At 54.4% G+C, this 27,384-nt stretch overlaps 1 protein-coding gene across 1 annotated transcript; it reads right to left on the reverse strand.

Moving 5' to 3' along the window:
* Positions 1-223: 223 nt before the first annotated feature.
* PTDSS2 (phosphatidylserine synthase 2) lies at positions 224-24,797 on the reverse strand (the record flags this gene model as incomplete). The annotated part of the gene is made up of 12 exons (XM_080695538.1): positions 224-413; positions 676-861; positions 960-1,105; positions 1,173-1,287; positions 1,960-2,078; positions 2,174-2,287; positions 2,613-2,663; positions 3,004-3,138; positions 6,342-6,409; positions 10,780-10,862; positions 19,469-19,570; positions 24,682-24,797. The coding sequence occupies 12 exons, from the start codon at positions 24,795-24,797 to the stop codon at positions 224-226; spliced, it is 1,425 nt and encodes a 474-aa protein (XP_080551664.1).
* Between the last annotated feature and the right edge of the window lie 2,587 nt (positions 24,798-27,384).

A 27,384-nucleotide genomic window follows, 5' to 3' on the forward strand; every position in this document is an offset into this window, starting at 1 on the left:
AGCCTGTGGAGCCTCGGCACCAGGGTGCTCTGTGGCCAGAAGGGGAAGGGCAAGAGCCGGGCTCCAGAGTGAGCCTTGCACACCAGTTGCTCACCACCATGGATGAGTCCTGGGAGCGCCAAGCACACACGTGTGCATCCTTGGATGCGGAACAGTGGGGCACAGAGAACATGGGAGGAAAGGGAACGGCCTTGGGGGGCAGGTCTGCAGGGAGGGCAGGTGCTCAGGAGGTGGTTGAAGGCCCCTCCTTCAAAACTGGCATCTGTTCCTCAGGGGCCCCTTCCTTCTCAGCGGCCCCGGGCCCAGATAGGTCATCTTCGGGGCCTGAGTGCCCATCCCCATTGTTGACAGCCTGGCCTTGGTCACCCTGCTGCTTCTGCCGCCGGGTCTCCTTGTACCGCAAGGTGATGTCCCTGGGGGATGCAGAGGTCACATCACCACCCACTTACGCACCAGCTCCCAGGACCCCCTGGACCCCCTCTTCCTGGAGGCAACATGGGACAGGGCCAAGGCCCCCGCAGCCGGCCACAGTGGGCCAGACCATCAGAGCCTCAGGAGCCCAGACCTACCGTATGGTAATGGGGTCCTGCAGGGGTGCAGTGGTTGATGGGTGGGTGCCCACACCAGGTGGGCAGGGAGGAAAGAGACTACCCAGGAGCCAGCTCAGCCACTCACCGCAGGAAGAAGCGCCAGACGGTCCAGGTGAGCACCAGGACAGAGCCAAGGGTCCAGCACTGGGAGATGTAGAAGGGCAGAGACAGGGTGAGCGTGTGTGGGTCGTACTTCACCACGATGAGCAGCTCGGTGACCGTGATGGCCGCCACCAGCCAGGCCTGCTGGCCCAGCTTCCTGTGAGGCTTCCTGTGGAGAGTGGCAGCTAGCCAGGCCTGCCCAGCGCCAGGTGGGCCCCAGGCAGGCTCCAGGCCACGCCTCCCGCCCAGGCCAGCCTCAGGCCTCACAGGTCGTCCATGAAGTCATAGATCTCGCGCATGGCCACGCCGCCCACATTCACAAAGAAGACCAGCCGCAGCAGGACCAGGTAGTGCTCAGGGGGCATCCACAGCACGAACTTCAGATAGAACGTGTTCAGCTCTGCCAGCAAGAACTAGGAGATGGGAGGGGTGAGCGCGCGCCGGGCCCCGGGGAGCGCGGCCGCGGGCCGTCCGCCTTACCACCAGGATGATGCCGCACACGGCCAGCCAGCGGCGCAGGCTGGAGCCGGGCTTCCACTCGAAGCGCACCCAGCTGTACGGTGTGAACTGGAAGGCGATCCTCTTCATTTTGCCCCTGGTGAGACAGGTGTTGGCTGAGGGCCCGGCCGCCCTGCACCCAGGGGCTCTGCCTCCCCAGGGCACGGGCCCTCTCCCCACACCCTGGCCCTGAAGGGCTGCCTGCACCCCAGCACCCAGACAGAGGGCACTCCCCTCCCACCGCCCCTCTTCACGGGTTGTTTCCTTTCCTTTCTTTTGGGACAGGGTCTCCCTGTTTTGCCTTGGCTGGTCTTAAACTCCTGGGCTCAATGACCCTCCTGTCTCAAGCCTCCCCAGTAGCAGGGTCTACAAGTGTGTTCCTCTACAATTGATTTTTTTTTCTTAAATTCCAAATAAAAACGACAGCAGAACTGAGTCTCAGAACTTGGGAGGCTGAGAGAGGAGAATCACAAATTCGAGGCCAGCCTCAACAACTTATAATGCCCTCCACAACTTGGTGAGACTGTTTTAAAATAAATAATAGGGCTGGGGTGTAGTTCAGAGGTAGAATGTCCCTAGACTCAACCAAAAGTGCCACAAAAAGAGAAAAAAAACCACACGCAACTGCCTTGTGATGGTGATGGGGTGAGGGGGCCAGCGGGGTGGGGAGGGCGCCATTCCTCCATAGGCACAGCGCAGGCTGGCAGCAGAGGGCCAGGCGCCATTCCTGAGCAGCATGCTCCCCGCCCCCGCGACCCCCGCGACGTACTTGTAGGTTGGAATGTTCCAGAGGCCTTGCCACTTGTATGTCTTCAGGGACAGCCACTCGAGGGTCTTCATGCCACAGTAGATGCCCAGCCCGTTGCAGATGAGCACATCCATGATCCACTGGGCGGGAACCAGGAGAGGGGCGGTGCGCATGCTGCACGCCACGGCGGGCCCCCGCCCGGCCGGCGTGGCTGGCCCCTCCCCCCGGCACCTACGTGGTCCCACCAGCACTCGCTGAAGTTGGGCAGCTGGTGCTCCAGGCTGTACTCCAGGAACTCGAACATGACGCTGATGATCATGCACATCCACCAGTCCCGGATCATGAGCGTCTGTGGGGACACGGCACAGGCCTCGCCGCTGCGCACCTCGCCCCCGCGGCCCCGGGCGCCCGCGCCCGCCACCGGGCCCTCGGGGAGCCTGGCCAGGGCCGGGCGGCCGGGCTTCCTGCCTTGTGGTCTCTCTTCTTAACTGGTCACCACAATGCTGGGGACAGAGTGCAGATCCCAGTGGCTGGGGCCCGTAGGGAAACCCAGGAACCCATGGGCGGCTCCACAGGCCCTTCGTCATCATGCTCGGCCACCTCCACTCAGGGCCAACTTGGAAATGGCCCAGAGCACAGGGCGGGCCGGAGAGCCAGGTGTCAGATCGTCTCACCTTCAGGTACCAGCCAATGAAGTGTGCAGGCACAAAGCCATCCAGCTTGTCCTGTGGGGGCAGGGCACATCCTCAGGCACAGCTCCCAGCATCACCCACGCCTGGGCAGCCATGCCCCTGGCCACAGAACAACAGAACCGCATGCCAAGCAGAGGCCTAGGGTCAGCACCATCCAGCCCCAGGTGGCAAGCTGGGGCTGCCACGCATGCTGTTGGGGGCTCCCACATATGGGTAGGATGATGGTCCAGGTGAACCCCATTTAGCCCGAGTGGGCCAGGCCTAGGCCAGGAGGGACCAGGAAAAGGGGTGGGCCTGCCAGGGGCACTGTGCCACCCACAGAGCCAGGGGCAGTGGGGTGGTAAAGCCCTGAACCCTGGAGGACGCCCCTTACCCAGACATTGTGGAAGGGGTCGGTCTTGTTGTCTGCGTCGTAGATGAGGCAGTTTCCCCCATAATCCCTCTCTGGCAGCGGGACACCCAGCCTGGGGTCGACATACTTCAGAAACTGTCGGCCATCTTGGACGGTCTGCAAGGCCAGCGCCGGTCAGTGAGGCCGGGCCCTGGGGTGGCAGCTTAGATGGGGTTTCAGCCGTGTGACCTATACCACGGTCAGCCAGCTGTGAGAACAGCAGCTTGTCTGAGCAGCCCTCCCTCCCCAGCGAGGCTGGAGTCTGGCCGGCCCCTAGCCCCACACCCAAGCCTCTGCAGCTGCCCTTGCCCTGGGGCCAAGGGCACAGAGGACTTGGATCTGGTCCGAACAGGCGGTCCTAAGCTGCTGCTCCCAGGCCTCATGCCCCACAGAAGCCACCTGGCAGGCCCAATGTGTCCCATGCAGCATGGGACAAAGCCTTTCCAGACACATGAACGCCAACATCAGCCATACACACCTGTGGGCCTCAGAACCGAGTGCTTCTGGGACTGACCTCAGCAGGAGGCGCCTCCTTGAGCAGGCCACCAGCTGGGGCCCGACACCAAAGCAGAGGTGCAGGAGGGGGAGGGCAAAGCGCAGACACGGCCACACCAAGGCCAGCAGATGAGGCAGGAGGAGCTGGGCGGCCCGAAGCCTTGGCCCGGGGAGGGCTGGACAGGCAGGAGCACCTGAGCCGCGCCGCCTGGCAGTAACAGTGGGTCCCATCCTCAGGGCAGGACAGCTCCTCTCCCGGCAGGGCCACCTGTCCCTGGTGCTGAGCTAGGGGGCTGACAGGTGTCCCACAGGCCACGTTAATGTTGTGCCTAGAAGCCAGCTGGACCTGAGGATCACACATGCTGAGATAGACAATACCCAGGGACCAGCCATGGGCAGGAAACGAGCTAAAGGCCAGCAAGAGTTTGCATTTGAGGACAGCCATCCCATCCCAGGGCACCACAGGTCAAGCACAGCCCCTGCTCAGACAGGCAAGGGGTTAAGATCATGGGCACTGCCCTCCTGCAAAGGCCAGGCCCCCTGGAGAGTAGGGGCAGCAGGGGTGACCAACCCTTGACGATGGGGTTGTCAAGCAATACAAGAACCAGGTGAGAGCAGTGGACTACAGGACTTAAGCAACAAAGTAAGTAGTACTGGAATACGACTCAAATCCACGCTGCCACAGAAGATAAATAGTGGGCAAAAGGCCAGATACCAGCTGGGCATGGTGGCACATGTGTGTAATCTCAGGACTCGGGAGGCTGAGACTTAGTGAGACCCTGTTTCAAAAATAAAATAATAAAAAATAGGGCTGGGGGTGTAGTTCAGAGGTAGAATGCCCCTGGATTCCACCCCCAGACCCACAAAAAAGGGGGAAAAAAGACAACAACCCAGGGACCCCATCAAGCTGGCTGAAGGCTAGGGAAGGTGGCGCTGTGTAGACACCCGTCCTGAAGGGGAGGCCTGACTGCCACTTTTCCTGTGCAGGCAGCACCAGCAGCCTCTCCAGAGTGTGGCAAGGGAGGGCGGCAGTACTCTCTGTCCAGTGGAGCAACCCAAAGGCTGCCTCGTCAGTGATGAGCCGAGTGCACCTCAACGCCAGCCAAGTGCCGAGAAGACATCGCAAAACCCGATCAACAGCTGGGTGTGGTGGTGCACACTTGTGGCCCCAGTTCTTGGGAGGCTGCGACAGGAGGACTGCAGATTCAAGGACAGCCTCAGCCACTCAGAATTGGTGGCGTTCAGAGAACTCAGTGAGAACGCGATGGTACAGCGCATGTCTTGCATGCCTGAGGCCCTGAGTTCCACTGCCAGCAACCTAGTGAACACTTGTTTAAAAAAAATAAAAAAGGGAGCCGGGCGTGGTGGCGCATGCTTGTAATCCCAGCATTTGGGAGGCTGAGACCAGAGGATCGCGGTTCGCGGACAGCCTCAGCTAGCTACTGGTGAGGTCCTCTGCAACTCAGTGAGACCCGGTTTCAAAATAAAAAATACAAAAAAAAAACAGGGCAGGGGGTGTAGCTCGGAGGTCGAATGCCCCTGGGTTCCACCCCCAGACCTGCAAAAAATAAAAATAAATAAATAAATAAAATAAAAAAATAAAAAAGGGCTGGGGGTAGGGCCGGCATGGTGGTGCATGCTTATAATCCCTGTGCTTGGGAGGCGAAGACAGGAGGATCATGCAGGTTCGAAGCCAGCCACGTGCGCTGGCTTAAGAGACCCTGTTTCCAAATGAAATATAAAAAAAGCTCTGGGAGTATAGCCCGGAAGTAGAAAGCCTCTGAGTTCCACCCCTAGTACCACCAAAAAAAAGGGGGGGGGCTGGGGGTATAGCTCAGAGGTACAATGAACTTGGGTTCAATCCCCAGTACCAAAAACAAAACAAAAAAAGGGGGGGGGGCTATAAACCAGAGGCAAAGCAGCCGGCAGAGAGCACGTTATGAAGTGCAGGACCCCGGCGGCGCTGGCTGGGGCTAGACGAATGGCGGCACTGGAGACGGCCGCCACACACCCACGACACGACCGTGTGCCACTGCCGTATGTCTCCTGGACACAAGAAAATTGTCCACACAGTCTGGACAGGAATGTAGGGAACAGCTCGACTCGATGCCTTTCCAAGTCTGTCGAGGGGACAGACTGGCCCAGCTGCAGAGGGAAGGGAGGCCTCTTGGCCATGGAAACACAGGGCCAGGGCTCCTGGGGCACCCCTGCTCGCACAGTTCCATACAGACACCATTCACAGAAACAAGCTGCTGTGAGGCAGGGGCATGGTGGAAACCTATCAGGGAAACTAGACGTGCTTTGGGGGAGCTCCGTGGGTCCTGGGTCCACGGGTGGTGCCTCCACCATCACAATGAGCCACGGCTCGTGGCTCTGCACCTCTGCCCCGGGTGACTTCACAGCAATGAACAAGCTGGCCTGATCAAGAGCTGGGTGGGGTGCCATCCAGAGGGAAGCGCCCGTAAATGGAGGGGCATCACCAAGGTGTGTGTTCATGAAGCGAAGCAGAACAGAGACCTGCAACATGCCCAGCCGTGTTCCCACCCACCGGCACCTGCTGCAGAACGGGCACCAGGCGGGGGAGCTCCCGAAGCCGCAGCCGGCCAGCCACCGACCCGAGAGACACACGGGCGCTGACGCTCGTCCTGCGCCGCAATCAGACGAGCTGTCTTCCCCCGTGCCTGGCCCCTGCTCGGATGCCCTCACCCCCGCCCTGTGCAGCCCGCGCCCACTGCTGCTGCCCAGTCTGCTGTCCTACAAGTGCCTCGGGCTCAGCATACACAGCCTCCTCGGCCCCATTTCCACAGCCAAGAAGAGCCACTTACCTGGAAGAGGATGAAGATGAGGAACAGCTCGTAGACCACACTAACGCAGAGCCAAAACCGCCAGTAAGCTACCAAGACAAGACAACACAGTCCCGTCAGGTGCCAGCCCTGGCCTCCAGGCCCGCCCTAACCCCATGGTGGGGCAGAGCCTCTGTCCAGGGGCCCCACGTGTCCCTGGGGAGCCCTTGTGAAGCAAGGTCAAACCCAGAATCAAGCACCCGGCTTCTCTCTAAAATAAGGCATGTTGTTCCCTTGTTTCCTTTAACTCCCTCCTCCTCGTCGTGCAGCAGGGCCCCGAGAGCGGGGCGCGAGCAGCGATGGCCAGCGCCTTGCTTTCGCTCTGCAGCAGCCTGCAGCAGGGCTTCGGTACACATCTTTCATCACATTAAAAAAAAGCTCCTTTTTATTCCAATATACTAGGTTTTCATCAGGAATATAAATCCCCCCCCCCCCCCGGTGGTACTGGAGATGGAACCCTTCTACCTCTGGGCTACACTCCCAGACCTATTTTTATATTTCATTTGGAAACAGGGTCTCTTAAGCCAGCAAGGCTGGCTTCGAACCTGCGTGATCCTCCTGTCTCCGCCTCCCAAGCATGGGGATTACAAGCGTGCGCCACCACGCCCGGCAGGAATATAAACTTTTATTTTTCTACATTTAAGAGGATCGACTTTTTTTGGCAGTACTGAGAATGGAGCCCAGGGTATTCTACCTCTGAGCTACACCCCCCAGTCCTATTTTTTAATTTCTTATTTTGAAATAGGGTCTCACTACGTTGCAAAGGGCCTAAGTAGCTGAGGCTGGCTGTGAACCTGTGATATTCCTGTCTCAGCCTCCCAAGCACTGGGATTACAAGCATGTGCCTGGCTAGGATCGAAGTGTTTAATCTGATGAATCACATGAGCGACCAGTGAGGTCCCGACTGTGGTGGCTGGAGGCAGGCATGCACGTGGCCCCAGGGCCCAGCTCACACCTGCAGCTCTGCACAAGGCTCGAGCCCTGATCTACTTGCAGTGCGATGGTCACGGTGGCTAAGGAAAGGAAGTAGCTTCTCAAGAAGCTACTAGAGTGGCTCTGGGTCCCGAGACAGAAACCCCAGTGATAAGCACTCTTCCCCAGCTTGCTGTGAGGACCCTGTGGCTGACAAGTGCAGAAGTGGCTGACAGGGCTGGAGGTCCAGCCGACTCAGGCTCCCCGTGCTACGAGACACCACACCTTCCTTAGGATGCGGCTCAGCCCCGCCAGTCGCCAGGCCCCAGTCGCCAGGCCCCGCCATTGCTGCCTCTGGGCTCCCCACATCCCCTCTGCTGGACCATCTTTGACTTCTGTCCACTCGTGAGGTGCACCCTTACTATCCCGCAGCCCTTCTATTCTCCTGCGCTGGCATCCCTGATCCCAGAGCCCCCGTATCCTCAACACAGCTCTAAACGAATAAGACAGGGAAGGGCACACAGCCTTGGCGGTACGGGGACCTCTGCCTCTGCCAGTGTTCGCAGAGAGCCATGGATGGAAAGTGAGAACTCTGGCAGAGCACGAGGCCCTGAGTTCTACTCCCAGCCCTGCCAACAAAACAAACCAACCCAGGAAGGGAGGGGCTCCGCCAATGGGCCAGGCCCCGCTTCAAAGGGCCTCCCTTGGAGCTGCAGCCAATTAATGTTTCCAAATAAAGCAGCTCCCCAGACAGGTCAGCTGGAACCTCATTTCTGCTCATTAGCAGTGAGCTGGTGGCTGATGGCCACAGGCGGCGGTCTCACCAAGCATCCCTGTAGCTGGAGCTGGCAGAGCCTCTCAGGACCCCTCTCTGGAGCTGAAACACTCTTCCCACGGTTCCTTGAAGGGCACTTGCTTGGGACTCGTACATGCCCACCTCACACCTGTTAACTGGAGGCTCCCTGCCCACCCGTGAGGACCTGAGGAGGATGGTGGCTGCAGGACAGGCTTCCTATGTGAGCAAAGACTGGCAAAGAAACACGGAGCTTCTGCAAAGCAAACTAAACTGAAGGGAGAGAGGCCAGCAGAGCACAACATCAAACTAAAACCGAGAGAGGGAAGGCAACGTCCAAGGGGGGAAGCCACAGTGATGCTCACGCAGCTCCAAGAAACTGGGAAGCATCCAGAAGCTCCAGACCTTGCAGACAAGATGGCCCGACCTGCCGGCAACTGCAGCTCATGCTGCTCAACTGGGGAGCCGAGGGCCTCCCTGCGCGGCTCCTGGTGCTGCTCACTGGCTCCCTGCAGGGCCACCAGGCCCCACTGGGGAGCCTCGCTGGCCACCCTGCACCAACTGACCCTGGCAGGAGTGACTCCTAAAAGGCGAACATTCTCATCCTTTTAATTTTTTATTGTAGTATTGGGGATTGAACCCGGGGGTGGTGCCAGTCCTATTTTATTTGGAAAGAGGACCTTGCTAAGTTGCAGAGGCTGGCTTTGAACCTGCAATACTCCTGTCTCAGCCTCCAAATACAGGGATTACAGGCATGTGCGAACACGCCCAGCTTTATTTTTTATTTTGAAACAAGGTCTCGCTAGGTTTCTGAGAGTCTCCCCACATTGCTGAGGCTGTCCTTGAACCTGCAATCCCCTGTCTCAGCCTCCCAAGAACTGGGATCACAGGTGTGTGCCACCAGACCTGAATTCATACTCATTCTTTAGCTCTGATGTTTAGGATGTTTCATAAACAATTAGATAAACACACAGAGACACATTTGCAAAAATCCACCACAGACTAAATTTTCACAAAAACTAGGCCTGGCTGGGTGTGGTGGCATCTGCCGAGGTGGGAGAATCACTTGATCCCAGGAGTTTGAGAAAAGCCTGGAAACACAGTGAGAACCAGAAAGAAAGAAACAAACAAACAAACAAAACAAAACAAAAAAACACAGATAGGATGACTTGCAACTTTTGAGGCTACATACACAAGCACATCAAAATTTAATTGTAGCCAGGCGTGGTGGCGCACGCTTGTAATCCCCGCGCTTGGGAGGCCGAGACAGGAGGATCACATAGGTTCGAAGCCAGCCTCAGCTACTTAGTGAGGCTCTCAGCAACTTAGTGAGATCCTGTTTCCAAATAAAATATAAAATAGGTTTGGGAGTATAGCCCGGAGGTAGAAAGCCTCTGGGTTCCACCCCTATTACCACACACACACAAAAATAATAATTGTAGTTGGGCGTGGTGGCGCACGCTTGTAATCCTAGCATTCGGGAGGCTGAGACCTGAGGATCACGGTTCGCAGACAGCCTCAGCTAAATAGTGAGGCCCTCTGCAACTCAGTGAGACCCGGTTTCAAAATAAAGAATAAAAAATAGGGCAGGGGGTGTAACTTGGAGGTTGAATGCCCCTGGGTTCCATCCCGAGACCTGCAAAACAAAAACAAAACACAGACCCACAAAACAAAACAAAAAACAAAATTTAATTGTAGTTTTATTTTTGGCGGAACTGAAGATTGAATCCAGGGACATTCTACCTCCAAGCTATACCCAGCCATATGTATATGTATATGTATATGTATATGTATATGTATTTATTTTTTTGCAGTACTAGGGATGGAAAACAGGGGCATTCCACTTCTGAGCTACACCCTCAGCCCTATTTTTTATTCATTTTTCTTCTTTTTTTTTTTTTTTGTGGTACTGGGAATGGAACCCAGGGGCATTCTACCTCCGAGCTACGCCCCCAGTCCTATTTTTTATTCTTTATTTTTGAAATAGGGTCTCACTGAGTTGCAAAGGGCCTAAGTAGCTGAGCTATCTGTGAACCGTGATCCTCCTGTCTCAGTCTCCCAAATGCTGGGATTACAAATGTGCACCACCATGCCCAGCTTACTTTTTAAATTTTTGAAACAGGGCCTCACTAAGTTGATAAGGCTGTCTGTAAACCTGTGATCCTATGTTTCAGGGTCCCAAGTACTGGGATTCCAAGAGTGTGCCACCATGCCCAGCTAATTATAGTTATTTTTTAAAACATTTAAAATATTTCTGTATTTTCTACAATTCATACCCCTGTTGGGACAGAAATGTATTTTTAGGTGCTGTGCTGTGACCCAAGGGAAAGTGGCCAGCCCAAAGCTGACTGGTCCAGAGCCAGCACAGCCCTCCAGCTCTCAGGGTGCAGGGAGGGCCGTGATTTTGATGGCAGAGATGTGTTAGAACCTGGAGGCAGAGAGCACCCAGCAACCAAGGCCTCCGGCCTGACCTTGGGCCCTGGGTGTGCTCAGTGGGAGAGCCACGGGACAGGAGCAGGAGCAAGAGGGTGAAGATGGAGGGGCCCCTTGGACGGCAAGGGGAGGGGAGGTGCGGGCCTGCGTGCCCAGGCTCTCCTCGTAGCACAGCGGCTGTTGCTGGGGGGGCGGGACGAGGACAGGACATTCACACGCAGCAGCAGGACACAGAGCGCCGCTCAGCACACAGTGCCACACGGAGAAAGAAATGGCAGTTACCTGGATGAGGTCTGGAAAATGGCCCATCTTTGGCTTGTGTGACTCCAAAACATAAGAAAACCAAAATACTGGCCACAATACCTCTGCAAATAAAGAACAAACAGCCCCTCAGAGTGTGCAAACTTCTCCCAGGTGGCGGTGGAAGGTGGCAGGGACCCGGGGCTACCCGGTGGGCCACCCTGACACCCAGGGGCAGGGCTGGCAACTGTGGCAGGGAGCTGGCCCATGGCTGGGCTGACTCCACCTCCACCCAGCAGCACCTCCCAACTCTGAATGCCCAGAGGCAGCAGGACCCTTGGGACACACCGTGTCAGGGGCCACTGGTCGTCAAGGGTGTCCGATGTTACACTGCTACTGCCCGAGTGCTGTATTAAAAAGCCTTTATGCCATGCGCTCACTAAGGCTCCTTCAAGATGTCAGGATATAACGCCTTCTGCTCTAACACAGAGGGCCCGGTACGTCTTCCTCAAGTGCTCCTTTGCACTACTGGAGTTGTCTCCAACCCTAGCGGGGCTCCTGTGGTCACCAGATGGGAACACAGTACTATGTCTACAACTGCGTGGACAAGCCTGGAAGGACGGAGGTGCACAGGGGCTGCCTGCCCGCCTGCCCACCTGCTGGGCCCAGGGAGAGGGGCAGCTCCACCCAGCTTCCAGGGTTTTGGCCTCAAAAGAACTTTTGGGGCCATCGCCCAGGCACACGACCAAGTCCCCAAGTCCCACCCCACTGTGCTGTGCCAGGGCAGGAGCAGAGCCCCTGGGGCTCTACTCAGCAGGTGGGGCCCAGTGGGCAAGTGGACTGGGCTGTCAAGTGGAAGGCCAGCTAAATGCTTTCTTGCCCTCAGAAGGAAGAAAGAGGAGCAGCAGCTGGGTGTGGAGGCTCACACCTGTAACCCAGGAATGGGAGGCCAAGACAGAAGAATTTGAGGTTCAAGGCCAGCTTTAGCAACTCAGTGAGATACTGTTTCAAAATACAAAACAAAAGCTAGGAGTGGTGATGCATACTTGTAATCCCAGTATTGGGGGACTAAGACAGGAAGTTCGCAGGTTCAAAGCCAGCCTCAGCAACTTAGCAAGACCCTGTTTCAAAAAAAAAAAAAAAAAATCAGGTTGGGAGTATAGCCTAGAGGTAGACTGCCTCTGAGTTCAATCCCAGTACCATGAAAAAATAAAAGAAAAAAATTAAATTAAATAGGGCTGCAGATGTAGCCCAGAAGTAAATATCCCTGAATTTGATGCCCAGTACTCACACACACACTAAAAAATGGCTAGGGGTGTAGCTAAGAGGTAGAATGCCCAGGATTCAATTCCTAGTACCACCAAAAAAAAAAAAAAAAAAAAAAAAAAAAAGTACACTTAGGAGCTGAGGCTGCTGCCTGGCACCAGGTGCTGCCTGCCCAGGGCTGGGTGCGTGAGCCAAACCACCAAACCAGTCACTATGCAGTGGCCACAACTCGCAGCCCAGGGGAGTTGTATGGAGCTCAGCTGTGGTACCCCTCTACCCTGAGTAATGACTAATTCATAAGAATTACTTAAGTACTTGGGAAGTACATCAGTTGGGCAAAAGAAGTAATTTAAAAGGAAAACAAATACCATGTGTGTGTGAGTGTGCATGCACGCATTCTTCAGCCATTCTGCCTTTTAACTACACATCCAGCCCTATTTTTTAATTTTTTATTTGGAAACAGGGTTTCACAAAGTTGCCAAGAGCCCTGCTAAATCGCTAAGGCTGGCGGGGCATGGTGGCACACGCTTGTAATCCCCACGCCTGGAAGGTGGAGACAGGAGGATCTCGCTGGTTCGAAGCCAGCCTCACTGGCCTAAGAGACCCTGTTTCAAAAAAAAAAAAAATTATATATATATGGTCTGGGAGTGTAGCCCAAAGGTAGAAGGGTTTCCAGGAAACCCAGTAACACACACACACAAAAAAAAAAAGCTAAGGCTGGCTTCTAATTTGTGAGCCACCTGTCCACCTGTCTTAGCCTCCCAAGTACTAGAATTACAGGCACACACCACCACACCCTGCCTACGTTTTTCAAATAAAGCTTTAAACCGGGTGTGGTGGACCACACTTGTAATCCCAGCACTGGGGAGGCTGGGACTGTAGGCTCACAGTTCATGGACATCCTCAGCTACTTAGCGAGGCCCTTTGCATCTCAATGAGACCCTGTTTCAAAATAAAGAATAAAGCCTGGCGTGGTGGCGCATGCTTGTAATCCCAGTATTCAGGAGGCTGAGACCAGAGGATCGTGGTTCGCAGACAGCTTCAGCTACTTAGTGAAAATAGGGCTGAGGGTGTTGCTCAGAGGTAGAATGCCCCTGGGTTTCATCCTCAATACTGCAAAAATAACAACAACAACAAAACCAAAAACAAAATAAAGAATAAAAAAATAGGCCTGGGGGTGTAGCTTGGAGGTAGAATTTTCCTGGGTTCTATCCCCAGTACTGTAAAATTAAAAAAAATAATAAGGTTTTAACTGAAGTCCACACACTGTTCGTGTTGTTTCCCCACTGTCCCTTTCACCCTGGACTCCCTCCAGCCCCCAATCCTGCCAGACACTCGGCTGTCGTGTCTCTGCAGGCTTCTCTCGGGGTGCTGGTCTCAGTCTGAGGGCTGGGAGCTGTGCTGCGGAGACCTGTTTGCTGTTCCCGTGACTGTACGGGGATGCCGTACCTCCCGTCGCCTCCCACAAGGTCCCAGCACCAGTGTGGTTTGTGATGCCGCCCTGGGGCACCTGGCTGAACGTGGCAGCACTCCTGGTCCTCCCTCCAGCACAGCGGCCCCTCCACTTCCCATGCCCGCTCCCGAGGGGGCAGAATGTGTGGCAACCTCTGCCCCTCCAGCCAAGGAGCAGGTCCCGAGCTCACTGGGAACTCTGCCACTTATGTTCTATGTGAGTGCGTGTGTGAGCACTGACCAGGGACACCTGCGTTACCCTCTGATGCTGAAGGCAGAGCATCTTTCATGGCTATTTGTCTTCTGTGTCTCATCCTAAATGAGGTATCTGTTCAGGCCTTTTGTCAAAAAAATATTTTTGTGGCACTGGAGATTGGATCCAGAGGCGTTCTATCACCAGACTAAACCCCCAGCCCGATTTTATTACTTATTTGGAAAAAGGGTCTCACTAAAAGTTGCTGAGGCTGGCTTCGAACCTGGGATCCTCCTGCCTCAAGTACTGGGATTACCAGCATGCGCCACCACTCTTGGCTCTTTTGTCTAATTTTATCTCTTTTTATTTTTTTTACAGTACTGGGGATGAAACCCAGGGGCATTCAATCTCCGAGCAACACCCCCAGCCCTACTTTTTATTCTTTATTTTGAAACAGGGTCTCAGTTGCAAAGGGTCCCACTAAAGGTGCTGAGGCCGTCTGTGAACCGTGATTCTCCTGCCTCAGCCTCCCAAATGCTGGGATTACAAGCGTGCACCACCACGCCCTGCTTACTCTTTATTTTTTGAACAAGGTCTCACTGAGTTGCAAAGGGTCTAAGTAGCTGAGGCTGGCTGCAAATTACAATCCTCCTGTCTCAGCCTTCCAAATGCTGGGATTATAAGTGTGCGCCACCACGCCCGGCTCTTTTGTCTAATTTTAAACTCTTATTTTATTCTGAGATGGATTCCCACTACGTTGCCAGGTGGGTCTCAAAATCATGTGCTCAAGCAATCTTCTTGCTGCAGCTCCCAGAGTAGCTAGGACTACAGGCGTGGGCCACCATGCCTGGCTTGTCCAGGTTTGTTTCTTTTTGGTGGTACTGGAATAGAATCCGGGGGCATTCTACCTCTGACTTACATCCCCAGCCCTATTTATTTTGGAAGTTGCTGAGGCTGACCTTGAACCTGTGATCCTCCTGTCTCAGCCTCCCAGGTACTGGGATTACAAGCATGTGCCACCATGCCTGGCTCTAGCTTGCCCAGATTTTTTGTTTATTTTGTGGTACTGGGGGTGGAATCCAGGGACCTTCTATCTCCAGGCTATACCTCAGCCTTATTTTTTTATTTAGAAAGAGGGTCTGGCAAAATTGCTGATAGCCTTACTGAGTTAGCTAATGCTGTCCTTGAACCTGTAAGTACTGGGATTACAGGCATACATTACCATGCCCGACTGTGTGTGTGTGTGTGTGTGTGTGTGTGTGTGTTAGAGATTGAACCGAGGAACATTCTACTGAGCTACAACCCCAGCCCTTTTTATTATTTTTATTTGGAAAAGGGTCTCACTAGTTGCTGAGGGACTCTCTAAATTGCTGAGACTGGCTTAAAGCCTGTGGTCTTTCTGTTTTAGTCTTCCAAATAGTGGGATCACAGGTGTGTGCACCCTGCTGGTTTATCCTTTAGTCACACTGTTTCTTCTTAGCCTTAGGAGTTCTCTGCATATCCTGAATACAGGTCCTTCATCAGATTCATATTTTGCAAATGCTTTTGAGCAGCCTGTGCCTGGTCTTCTTCACCTCACATCATATTCTGCATGGCACCAGCCTTTCACCAAAGGAAGTCCATCCCACCAACTGCTTCTTTCATGGATGGTGCTACTGGGCGTGCCTGAACAGTCCCCACCAGAGCCAGGGCCACCAGATGCTCTACGCTCTCCTCAAGAAGCCTTAGACGACTACTACTACTACTTCTACTACTACTACTACTTCTTCTTCTTCTTCTTCTTCTTCTTCTTATTATTATTATTATTATTATTATTATTATTATTATTTATGATTTTTGCAGTACTGGGGATAGAAGCCAAGGACATTCTACCTTTGCGCTACATCCCCAGCCCTATTCCTGTCTCAGCCTCCCAAATTCTGGGATTACAAGTGTGTGCCACCACACCTGGCCTCTTAGACTTATTTGATACTAAGGATCGAACCCAGAGGCATTCTTTCTCTGAGTTACATTCCATGCCCTACTTCAGCTACATCCCCAGTCCTATTTTTCAGTCTTTTTATTTCTTAAAACAGGGTCTCACTGAGTTGCGAAGGCCCTAAGTAGCTGAGGCTGTCCACAAGCCACAATCCTCCGGTCTCAGCCTCCCAAATGCTGGGATCACAAGCGTGTGCCACCACGCCCGGCTGGATGTATTAAATTCATGCGTGGAACAGAAAATTGTGAGATGAGAACACCTGAGCTGGCCCAAGGCCGCCGCAGGCAAGTGGACGGTGAACTGTGCACACCGTGGGCAGAGCTCCTGAGCAAGCCGCCAGCACGACTGTGCAAGTCACGTGGCTGTCGTTGGAGGAAGAAGCCAGATGCAGGAGTGCTAAAGCCCACTGCCATGCAGCCAGAGCACGGCGGCCCAGACACAGGGCCTACTGGTAGGCGCGAGGCACCTGGACAAAGGATACACTCCATCCCCCAAACAGTGGTGGGCATGCAGGTGCATACATTTACCCAAACTCACTGTGATGTAACATTAAAGTTGATCTAAGAAGAAAAAAGAAAAACAAAGTTTTATTTTTCTTCAGTGGTGTATGCCCATTGTCCCCGCTATTGGAAGAGGATGAGGAGGGAGGACTGCTTGAGCCCAGGAGTTTGAGACCAGCAGAGGCAATACAGTAAGACCCCATCTGAAAATAAATATAAAAGCCAAATACCCAAACTAAGTCAGGTACAGTAGTACAAGCCTACAGCCCAGCTGCTTGGAAGGCTGAGACAGGACTATAGGTTCAAAGCCACAGTATGTGTCAACGTAGTGAGACCCTCTTTCAAAATAACAAGTAAGCCAGGTATGGTGGTGTGCACCTGTAATCCCAGTATTTGGGAGGCTGACAAAGGATTAGCAAGAACTTCCGCAACTCAGAGAGACCCTGTCTCAAAACATAAAATAAAGTAGGGCTGGGGGAGTAGCTCAGAGACAGAATGTTCCTGGGTTCAACCCCCAATACTCCACCCCCATATACACACACAGTAAAATAGGGCTGGAAGCTGGGCGTGGTGGTACATGCTTGTAATCCCAGCATTTGGGAGGTTGAAACAAGAGGATCATGGTTCTCGGCTACTTAGTGAGGCCCTTTGCAATTCAGTGAGACCCTGTTTCAAAATAAAGAATAAAAAATAGAAGCTGGGTGTGGTGTCCCACGTTTGTAATCCCAGAATGGGAGGCTGAGACAGGAGGATCCAGGTTCGCAGCCAGCCCCAGCCACTTCATGATGCCCTCTGCAACTCAGTGAGACCCTGTTTCAGAATAAAGACTAAAGCCGGGTGTGGTGGCCCACACTTGTAATCCCTGCGCTTGGGAGGCTGAGACAGGAGGATCGCACAGGTTCGAAGCCAGCTTCAGCTACTTAGTAAGGCTCTCAGCAACTTAGTGAGACGCTGTTTCTTACTTTTTCTTTCTTTCTCTTTTTTTTTTTTTTTTTTTTTTGTGGTACTGGGGGTGGAACCCAGAGGCTTTCTACCTCTGGGCCATACTCCCAGACCTTTTTATATTTTATTTGCCTTTTTATATTTTATTTGGAAACAGGGTCTCACTAAGTTGCTGAGAGCCTCACTAAGTAGCTGAGGCTGGCTTCGAACCTGTGAGATCCTCCTGTCTCAGCCTCCCAAGCACGGGGATTACAAGCGTGCACCACCACGCCTGGCTGTGAGACGCTGTTTCTAAATAAAATATAAAATAGGTCTGAGAGTATAGCCTGGAGAGCCTCTAGGTTCCAACCCCAGTAACACACACACACACACACACACACAAAAAAAAAAAAAAAAAAAAAAAAGGAAAAAAAGAAAGAAAGAAGGAAAGAAAGGAAAAGACTAAAAAATAGGGATGGGGTGTAGCATGGAGGTAGAATGCCCCTGGGTCCCATCCCCAGTACTGCAATAAATAAGTAAATAAATAAATAAGATAGGGCTGGGATGTTGCTCACAGGCAGAACACCTGTGGGTTTGATCCCAAGAGCCCCCCCAAACTAATTAAAAATAATAATTAAAAAATGGCTGGAAATGTACTTCGGTAGAGTGCTTGTTTACCATGCCTGAGCCCCTGAGTTCACTCCCCAGAACCCCCCACAACAAAACAAATACACAAAAAGCAATGGATTTCAGGCATGGTGGTGCACACCTGTAATCCCAGTACTTGAGAGACTGAGATAGGAGAATCACAGACTCAAGGCCAGCCTCAGCAACTCAGTGAGACCCTGCTTCAAGATAAAAAGATAAAATAGGGCTGAGGGTATAGCTGAGAGGTAGAACGCCCCTGGGTTCAATTCCCAGTACAACAAAACAGAAGACACATAAAGTGAATTAAGAGCTTAATGAAAACAACCTAGTTTCCCAAAATTTTAATTTTAGCAACATAAATATTGATTTTTAAAACTAAGTCTTGGGTTTGGGGTATGGCTCAGTAATAGAGTGTGTATGTAAAGCCCGGGGTTCTTCCTGAGCTGTAGCTGAGCCTGCCTCTTGGGACTCCCTTCTTGCTGTGTCCAGAGTCTCCATGTGCTAATCATGGCAGATGAATTCACAGGAAGGACCCAGTTCCACTAGGAGAGCCCTCCAGGCACCACGCCCACAGGCCCAGCAGCCCCAGAACCCCAAACCCCAGCCCGGCACAAAGCACCACAAGCTTGTCTACTGCTGCCTCCAACTCCCCAAGTGCACAGGGCCTGTGACTCAGGGCAGTGGAGTCTGCCTGAGAAAGGAGGAAGGGTCAGGCAGGAGAAAGGCTGACAGGGCCTGGGAGGAAGGGAGACCCAGCAGAGCTGACTGGGGACGGGGCATCAGTGAGCTGGGAGGGAACCACAGTGTGTGGGGCCAGGAGAGCAGAACAGTAGGCAGCGAGAGGCCTTCACTGTCCAGTGAGCACAGAGGGGCTAGCAGCCTGACTGTGCCGTCTCTCCAGGAAGGCCTGGCTGCCCCCCAGGACCTGAGTGCTGTGGTGAGGGCCACGGTGGGTGGTTCTTGAGTGTCCAGGACAGATACGCTGAGCACTTGTGCTTCAGAGTCTATTGCACTAGAGGTGAGCCAGCTGGTGCACGTGGTCACCCTAAGAGGGCTTGGCACGTGTGGGGGTAGAAGCACACCCACATGCCACCCTACATCCACCCCATCTAATTCTCACAGACATACTAATACTCTGATTGCTCAAAAGCAACCAAGGAGATCCCAGGAGCCCAGGGCCCACCAGCCAGGGCAGACTCCCGGGCCAGCTCAGCTGGCTCCAGCACCTCCCTCGGCCTCCCCAGCAGACCCCCTCTGCTTCCTCCACCACAGCAAGCGGGCCTGGAACCTGATGGCAACAGCCTCGTTGACCAGGAAGCAGCCTGGCAGACACCCGAGGCCAAGGGAGAGAGGCTTGTGAAGTTCAGGAAACTGAGGGCAAGGGAAACTAAGCCAGCGGGTCCACACCTTGGGCCTCCCTGGAAACCATGCCACACAGGCAGAGATGCCTCAGGGCAGCCCACTTTGGAGAACCTGAGAAGTGAGGGCACTGCGGTCATTGGTGTCTGCCTGGCACCTCAAGTTTTTAATATTCAAAGTATGTCAGTATCAACATCACTCGAGAACCCTGGCAGCCAGAGGACCACCCCTGGAGGCCGCTGCAGCGAATCCCAGGCTCCGTCTGCAGCACAAGCACCTGGGGTCCTGCTGAGCAGTCTCTGGGCATGGAAGGCCACACGGCTCTGAGGGCAGCACAGGTAAGGTTGAGAGCCCTGCCAGCCCGAGGAAGGAGGACACGGCACCCTCCACACCGGTGCTTGGCTACCCAGTTACCTCTTGGTGTTGTAGGCTGTGTCCTGAGGTGTTTCCTCCAGGAGAGTCACGTAGCCCAGCGCACAGGTGAGGATGAACAGCACAGTCAAGGTGTGGGCTCGCCTGGAATCCAAACACACAGCAGCGTTGGAGCTCAGCATGACATGTGACCAAATCACCCGCACTGAGAGTGCTTGACCCTTGCTCCCCAGTCAGTGGTCCCTGGCTGGGTGCTAGAAGATTCTGTGCAAGCTGGCCCACACTGCACACAGCACAGGCTAATGTGCACGCTGGATGTTAAGGTACAAGAAATTACGATCACATTACTGGGTAAAGACTAAAGCCCATCTTTTTTTTTTTTTTGCGATACCGGGGATGGAAGCCAGGGGCATTGTATCTCCGAGCTACACCCCTAGCCCTATTTCTTAGTCTTTTTTTAATTTTAGAAACAGGGTCTCACTGAGTTACGAAGGGCCTCACTAAACAGCTGAGGCTGCCTGCAAACCGCAATTCTCCATCAGTCTCTGCCTCTTGAATGCTGGGATTACAAGCATGTGCCTCCACGCCCGGCTTAAAGCTCATCTTAGAAATAAATCCAGCCCTTTGGGTTCTTTACTATTACTTTCTACTAACATGATACTCCCCAGTAGTTTTTTAGGGCTGGTCTACCTGGGGCAGCCCTAATCATTTATTAGCCTCTCCAACAAGCACTAGCTTTCCATTCTCTAAAAACACAAGGATCACCTGAAAAATAAGTAACTCTGTGCCCCTTGGCGTAAGTGCTCACACAGCGTTTCGAGCAGTCACTGAGGGCTGGCCCCTGGCCCTGGACCCAGCTCTGTCCTGTCAAAGCAGGAAGGAGGACTGAGGGTTAGGGACCTCGAGGAAGGCTCCAGCACCACAGAACCACTGAACTCAGCGCTGCTGGCAGGCAAGACTGTCTTACTGCTCATCTTGCATGTGACACATGTGTAGTAACACACATGTGTTACTCAACATGTTGAGTAACCAGCTCCAGGGGCTGGCGTCCTTGTCCCTCTGGAGATGCCGGGTCCGTGTGATGGTGCCCTCCCTGCGACTCTCAGCAGAGTGCCTGGGTAAACACAGGGAAGCTCTGGGCCTGTGATGAGGCACAGCACAAGAACTGGGATCAATGCTGGGTTTAGTCACCCTGCAAGGGAGAGGGCACGAAGATAGCTGGCTCCTGGCCACAAGTGGAAAATACCCAGTTGCCACTCCTCTCCAGAGTCAGCCACACTCATTATGCTGAGGGGACCGCAAGGCAGGCCTGCCCAGACCAACCAGGAAAACCCAGCGGCACCTCAAGAAAGGGCCAGGCTGCCCCAGGCCTGCGACAGGCTCCCAGCCCATGACACTGCCCTCTTGGCCTGCTGACCAGCAGGACCCAAAGGGCATCAAATGGCCAGTCATGTGCACAGATGTGACCGACACTAGGAAAGGCAGGCATCTAGGCCACTCTCGTGCTCCTGAGGCTGCAGGAGGAGCTACTGGAGGGGCTCTGGAGCCACTAAGAAGGCTCACCAGAGGCCCCAGCTCTAGACTGAAGCAGACAATAAAATTCTCAGAACAGCACAAATCGCATCCCTGTGGGAGCTGGCCAGGAGGGTGGGAATCCAGTGAGCTTCCCTGCCTTCCAGCGGCCAGGTCACAGGTGTCACTCTGGGGTGACGGCCTATGAGCTCCTCCAGACAATTTCCACCAGGAGCAAATCCATCTTCACTCGATCCCTCTGAGTCCAAGACCCTAAGCCCCTCACACAGTCCCCTCTGGAGGGCTCCACGATTGCAGAGGAGGCAGCATCCCTGCCCCAGGAACCAAACTGCAGGCCTTATGGTTGACAGGCAGTCTCCCAAACAAAAACCTGTGCACCGGGCAGCCATCACTGGCCCCAAAGAAACCCACTGTCTTTGAAAATGAAAGCCCTAAGCCAGGCGTGGTGACATATGCCTGTAATCCCAGTACCTGGGAGGCTGAGACAGGAGGGCCACAGGTTCGAGAACAGCCTCAGCAAGAAGTGAAACTCTCATCAACCTGGAAAAACCCTGTTTCAAAGTAAAAATAAAACAGGGCTCAGGGTGAACTCAGAGGGAGAATGCCTGGGTTTAGTCCCCAGTGCCCACAAAAGCGAAAGAAAGCCCTAAAAACAAGCTTTTGGTCACACAAAAGTTGCTTTTGTAGCTGGACATGGTGGTACACACTTGTAATCCCAGTACTTGGGAGGCTGGACAGGAGGATCACAGGTTTGCTGCCAGCCTCAGATACCTAGTGAGGCCCCTGCAACTCAATGAGCCCATTTTAAAATAAAGAATAAAAAAAATAGCACTAGGGGTGTAGCTCAGAGCTAGAATGCCCCTGGGTTCAATCCCCAGTACCACACACACACAAATGTTGCTTTTGCAATTGGAATTACGTTTTAGATTAATCTTTATCTATCTCAAACATGGGCTGGGAAGCCGGGCATGATGGCGATGCTTGTCATCCCAGCATTCGGGAGGCGGAGACAGGAGGGTCGCAGTTCGCAGACAGTCTCAGCTTCTTAGTGAGGTCCTTTGCAACTAAAAAATAGGGCTGAGAGTGTAGCTCAGAGGTAGAATGCCCCTGGACTCCATCCCCAGTACCGAATAAATAAATAAATAAATAAATAAATAAATAAAACATGGGCTGGGGAAATAACTCAGTGGTAGAGCACTTGTCTAGCATATGGAAGGTTCTGGCTTCAATCCCCAGCACAAGAAGAAATAAAATCTCCAATATATAAAGAATTTAAGCTGGGTGTGGTGGCACACACTTGTAATCCCAGAACTTGGGAGGCTGAGACAGGAGGATCGCACAGGTTCAAAGCCAGCCTCAGCTACATAGTGAGGCTCTCAGCAACTTAGTGAGACCCTGTTTCCAAATAAAAATCACAACACAGCAACTTAGTTAGACCCTGTTTCCAAAAAAATTAGATCTGGGAGTATAGCCCAGAGGTAGAAAAGCCCCCGGGTTCCACCCTCAGTAACACACACACACACACACACACACACACACACACACACACACAATTTAAAAATCATAGCACAGCTGGGCATGGTGGCGCATGCTTGTAATCCCTGCACTTGGGAGGCGGAGATAGGAGGATCACGCAGGTTCGAAGCCAGCTGCTCTGGCTTAAGAGACTCTGTTTCCAAATAAAAATAGAAAATAGGTCTGGGAGTGTAGCCCAGAGGTAGACAGGTTTCCAGGAACCCCAGTACCACCAATAAAATAAAATAAAATAAAATAAATAAAAATCATAGCACAGCAAATCAATGAGGGAGACTGAGAAGGATCTGGCAGCACAGCTCGGTAGCGTTGCAGGTAGTATGGGTGAGCCCCACCAGGCAGGTGTCTGTCTCCTCTGTGGGGAAATGTGAAGCTCTAGCCCACCCTAGGTGCAGCAAGAGCCTGACCCATGAACCTACAGGTACAGAAAGAGTTTGGTGTGAAGCCAGACCACCACCCAGGAGACCCACAGCCAGCCAGCCCTGCATCACCTCCTGGAGAGTCCCCTAACAGGCAAGCTCTGCTTCCGCCAGGCACCTTCCCCAGGCCCCACTGTGGGCAGAGCCCAAGGGCCCTGTCTGCACACCCAAAGAGCCCAGCACCCGCCTTTCTTGCAGCAGCCGCAGCTGCCATGTGTTGGAACAGGGAATGCTCAGGCTTTCTGCTGGTTCTGCACACTCGGCATCGCTTCAGCCAGCACCCTCTGGGCCCTCTCAAGTTCCAAGGCTATGCCAGAGTCTAAGCTCTTGTTCAGTTTTCTGCTGTATCCCCTAGCATGGTAAGGGCACTCAGCTGATAGATGTGTTAGGTGGAGAACTCAATGAACAAGTGAATCTGAAACAAGGAAAGTGCTACCTCCTCCAGGGTTCTGTCTCAGGTGGTCACCAGCTGTGCCTTGGGAGGACAGCGCCCCCTCCTGTTTGGAGGGCATGGCAGGCCACCTGATAGAGGGGCCTCAAGTCTGTGTGCCACTAGCTCAGGGCCACATGACTGAGGCACCCCTGCTCCTCTCCCTCCTGACAAATCGATGGCCACCAGAGTCATTATCCTCAAAGCAGGCGCAGCTGGCTGGCCCTGTGCAGATACTATTCACAACTGGGGGAAGATGTGACATAAGGTCCAGATGCAGGACCTTCCCCACCCGGCCTGCCTTCCCGCCACTTCAACTCTATCTCTCTGCTGTCACTCCCACTTGCAAGCTGGAGATACAGGCAGCATACCACAGGGCCTTCAAGGGATCTTTATCTGGATGCCCTGTTTCCTGGAAGGTCCAATCACTCCCTAATCAGATGTGTTCTCCTCTGAAGCCAGAGCTCAGCTCTCCCAGAGCTGCTTCCACGCAGCACCCCTTCTACAGGGCTATGCATCTGTCCCTGTGGGCATTCCAGGACCCACCTGTCCCCAGGACACACCCCAGGCTCATGCTGCTCGAACACCTGGGAACTGAGCCTCCTGCAATGAAGAAGGGCCAAGTACTTCCTTTCGGGGATTTTTCTGGTCCCTGGAGTTCTTTCTCACAAGTGAGGAAAGGCAAAGGGTTAGCCCAAGGTCATGGAATAATGCCCCATACGTGGCAGCCAGGCCTGGTGTCTGGAGCCCTGCAACAGTACCCGGGCAGTTCCAGCCACATCTGGGCTTCTACCCCAATAAAAGATAGAGGGGGCAGCCCCTCCACCTGACCCCAAGACTGGGCTAGGGGTTACATTACCATCTAGGGCACTGAAGACAGCACAGGTCCCTTTCCTCTACAGTGCCAAGCAAACCCGCACGCAGCAAGATGCCATGCTGGCTAGGCCAGTTTACGCCACTGCCAAGAGGGAGAAGCCAGGGGTCTCCAGCTGCTGCCCGGCAGAGTGGAAACTCAAGGGGCGCCAACGTGACAGCGAGGCCAGGGAAGCCTCCGACCGCTCGCTCTGGGCGGGCGGGGCCGCAGCTCGCTACTGACCAGGAGAGGGTTATGCCAGGCCTGCGCACCGCCGAGCTCCCCCCCCCCCCGCCTGGGCGACCCGCCCCCGCCCGCAGCCCCTCCTCCGCCTCAGGCAGGGGAGCCCCTCCCCGGCCGCCCCGGCCGCCCCGTCCGCACCCCAGCCGCTCGGGCCCGGCCTGGCGGGGCAGTGGTGTCCGGTCCCGCCCCCACCCCGGCCAGGGGAGCCCCCGCGCCCCCCGGCCCGACCCCCGCCGCCCCTCACCAGAAGAAGGTGTTGGTGCCGTCGTCGTAGACCTCAGACTCGGTGCTGCGGCGGCCCTCGGGCAGCGGGGACCCGGGCCGCGAGCCCCCCGCCGCCCTGCGCTCGGCCCTCCGCATGGCGCCCGGCCCGCTCCGCCTCAGGCCGCGGGCGCCAGCCCCGGGTCGCGGCGCCGCCCGGCGGGGTCTCCGCTGCGCGGGGCGGGGCCGCGGGGCATTGTGGGGCGCGTAGTGCGCGCCGGAGCCGCGGGGCCCGCTGGGCGCCGGCGCAGGGGCTGCCGGGAGGACGCCGCCGGGTTGCTAGGCGACCGAGCGGGGCGGGGCAGCCGGGTCTTGGGGTCCGCGGGGCAGGTGTTGGTCCCGAAATAAGATCCAGTGAAATGAACGAGATGGACGGACCGGCCCGGGCCCGGTGGAGAGCAGCCCGGCGGCTCCGCCCGGGGTCAACGGAGAGACGCGCACCCCGTCCACGCAGCCGGCGTCCACGCGGCGCGGCCGCACACGAAGGGCGGACGCCGCCGGCGGCCGGGCTGGGGGACTCACGCTGCTCCCGACGCGTCGGGCCGGGGCTGCTGCTGCACGGAAAGGGAGGAGGCGCCGCTGCCACCTGGCGGGCGAGCCCCAAGGATGCTCCGTGGAGAAGGCGTCGCAAAGGACCCCCGCCACGCGAAAGGTCCTCAGCGGTCACCGGCCCGGCTGCTGGCGGGTTTCTTTCAGCCTGCTGAAAATGGCTCTAAATTCACCGTGGCGGTGGTGGGCACGTCCACTTGAAAATGAAAAGGAGATCCGTTGTAAGGAAAGGGGGTCAAGGGGTCAGGAGCTCGGGGGATGTGGGGCCCCGAACCGGGGAGGAGCAGGGGCGGGGTTTGAGAGCAGCAGGTCGGTTCGGTGGGGGCACGAGTAGGGTCCTGTTTGCCTGTCAGATGTGATTATTCAGCGGCAGGAACCTGACAACACAGATAGAGACTATAGAAAAGATTAGGCCCTCTTGCTAAGACACCCCACCCCGCTGGTGATCATGCATGAAGTGCCCTACCATTGAGCCACAACCCACAGCTCTCCTGAGCATTTCTGTCCTTTCCCCTAGGGGCTAAAAATAAGAGGTGCTACGGAAAGAATTACATAGTGAAGATTCAGACGAGAGAGACGTGTGGATGGAGAAGGATGATTCCCAGTCGGCAGAGGACAGCCAAGCCCCAAAAGACGACAGAAATGCAGCAGTGCTGGGTGTGGTGGCGCCCGCCCCATCCCAGTACTGGGAGGCTGAGATCGGAAAATAGAAGGTTCAAGGCCAGCCTCAGAGACTTGGCATGGCCCTCAGCAACAATTTGAAAAATAGCTGGGTGTGGCGGTGCAGGCCTGTAATTCCAGTGCTTGGGAGGCTGAGGCAGGAGGATCGCAGGTTCAAGACCAGCTTCAGCAACTTAGTGAGGCCCTCTTCAACTTAGTGAGACTCTGTTTCAAAATAAAAGTATAAAATTGGACTGAGGATGTAGCTCAGAGGTAGAATGCCCCGGGTTCTATTCCCAGTGCCCCCCTCCCCCAAAAGCCAGAGTCCAAAGTGATGTCTAAGGCTTCTAACCAGAGAGATGCTCACAGACTGAGCAGGTGGGGCGGGGTGCAAGAGGAGGAGTGTCCATCCTGGGAGAAGACTTTCTAATGGAAGGTGGTGATGATACTGATTGTAATAGTTCCCAAGAAGAAAATTAAATGATGGCTGCAAAGTCTCAAACTGAGAGAAAAGAAATACAGGTCAGGCATGGTGGCACATGCCTGTGGTCCCAGAACTGGGAGGCTAAGACAGGAGGATCACAGGTTGGAGAGCAGCTTCATAACTCAGTGAGGCCCTCTGCAACTTAGCCAGACCCCTGTTTCAAATTTAAAAGCGAAAAAGGGCTGGGGATCTAGCTCAGAGGTAGAATGCCCAGGGGTTCAAATCTCTAGGACCATGAAAAGAAAAAAGAAAGAAAGAGGGAAGAAGAGGGAGAGAGAAGAACAGGCCAGAGGTTCCAGCGTCCAGCAAGGGGATCAGGTCACATGGCTGACTCAAAGGCTCCTCTTTCTACAGAAGATGAGGAACCTGGGAGCCCTCCAGAAAAGAAAACATAGCAAGCCCCCACCTGAAAAATCTGGTGTCATGGTTTAGATATAGAATATCTGCTGAAGAGCTCTTGTAGTAACGTTCAGGGTTGGTGCAATCAAGTCGCGGGGTTGTAATCTCATCAGTAAATGAACTCACTATAATGGATTTACTGGCTGTAGCTGAGGCTGGAGGAGGTGTGTCCCTGGCATGTCTCCTCGAATCCCCATGCTTCTCTTGTTCCGGCCTCCACGGTGTGAAAGGAGAGCCCTTGCTCTCTCCCTCTCTCTGCCTCCCACCACAATGCCCTGAGCGCCCCAGATGTAACGGCTCTTATATGGACTGAACCCCTGAAATCTCCAGAACTGTAAGCAAATAAATCTTTCTTCCTCGAAGTTTGTGTGGTCAGTCTTCTTGGGTCACAGCAGTGAGTATGCTGACTGAAACACCAGGGAGCAAGAATCTGAAGACAAGCCTCTGAAGAGGGTTAAAAGTGATGCGAGCCGGGCGCAGTGGCGCACGCTTGTCATCCCCACTCTTGGGAGGTGGAGACAGGAGGATCGCTCAGGTTCGAAGCCAGCCTTGCTGGCTTAAGAGACCCTGTTTCCAAATAGAAGTATAAAATAG

This window comes from Muscardinus avellanarius, assembly GCF_963383645.1.
Source record: "Muscardinus avellanarius genome assembly, chromosome: 1".
NCBI classification, from domain to species: domain Eukaryota; kingdom Metazoa; phylum Chordata; class Mammalia; order Rodentia; family Gliridae; genus Muscardinus; species Muscardinus avellanarius.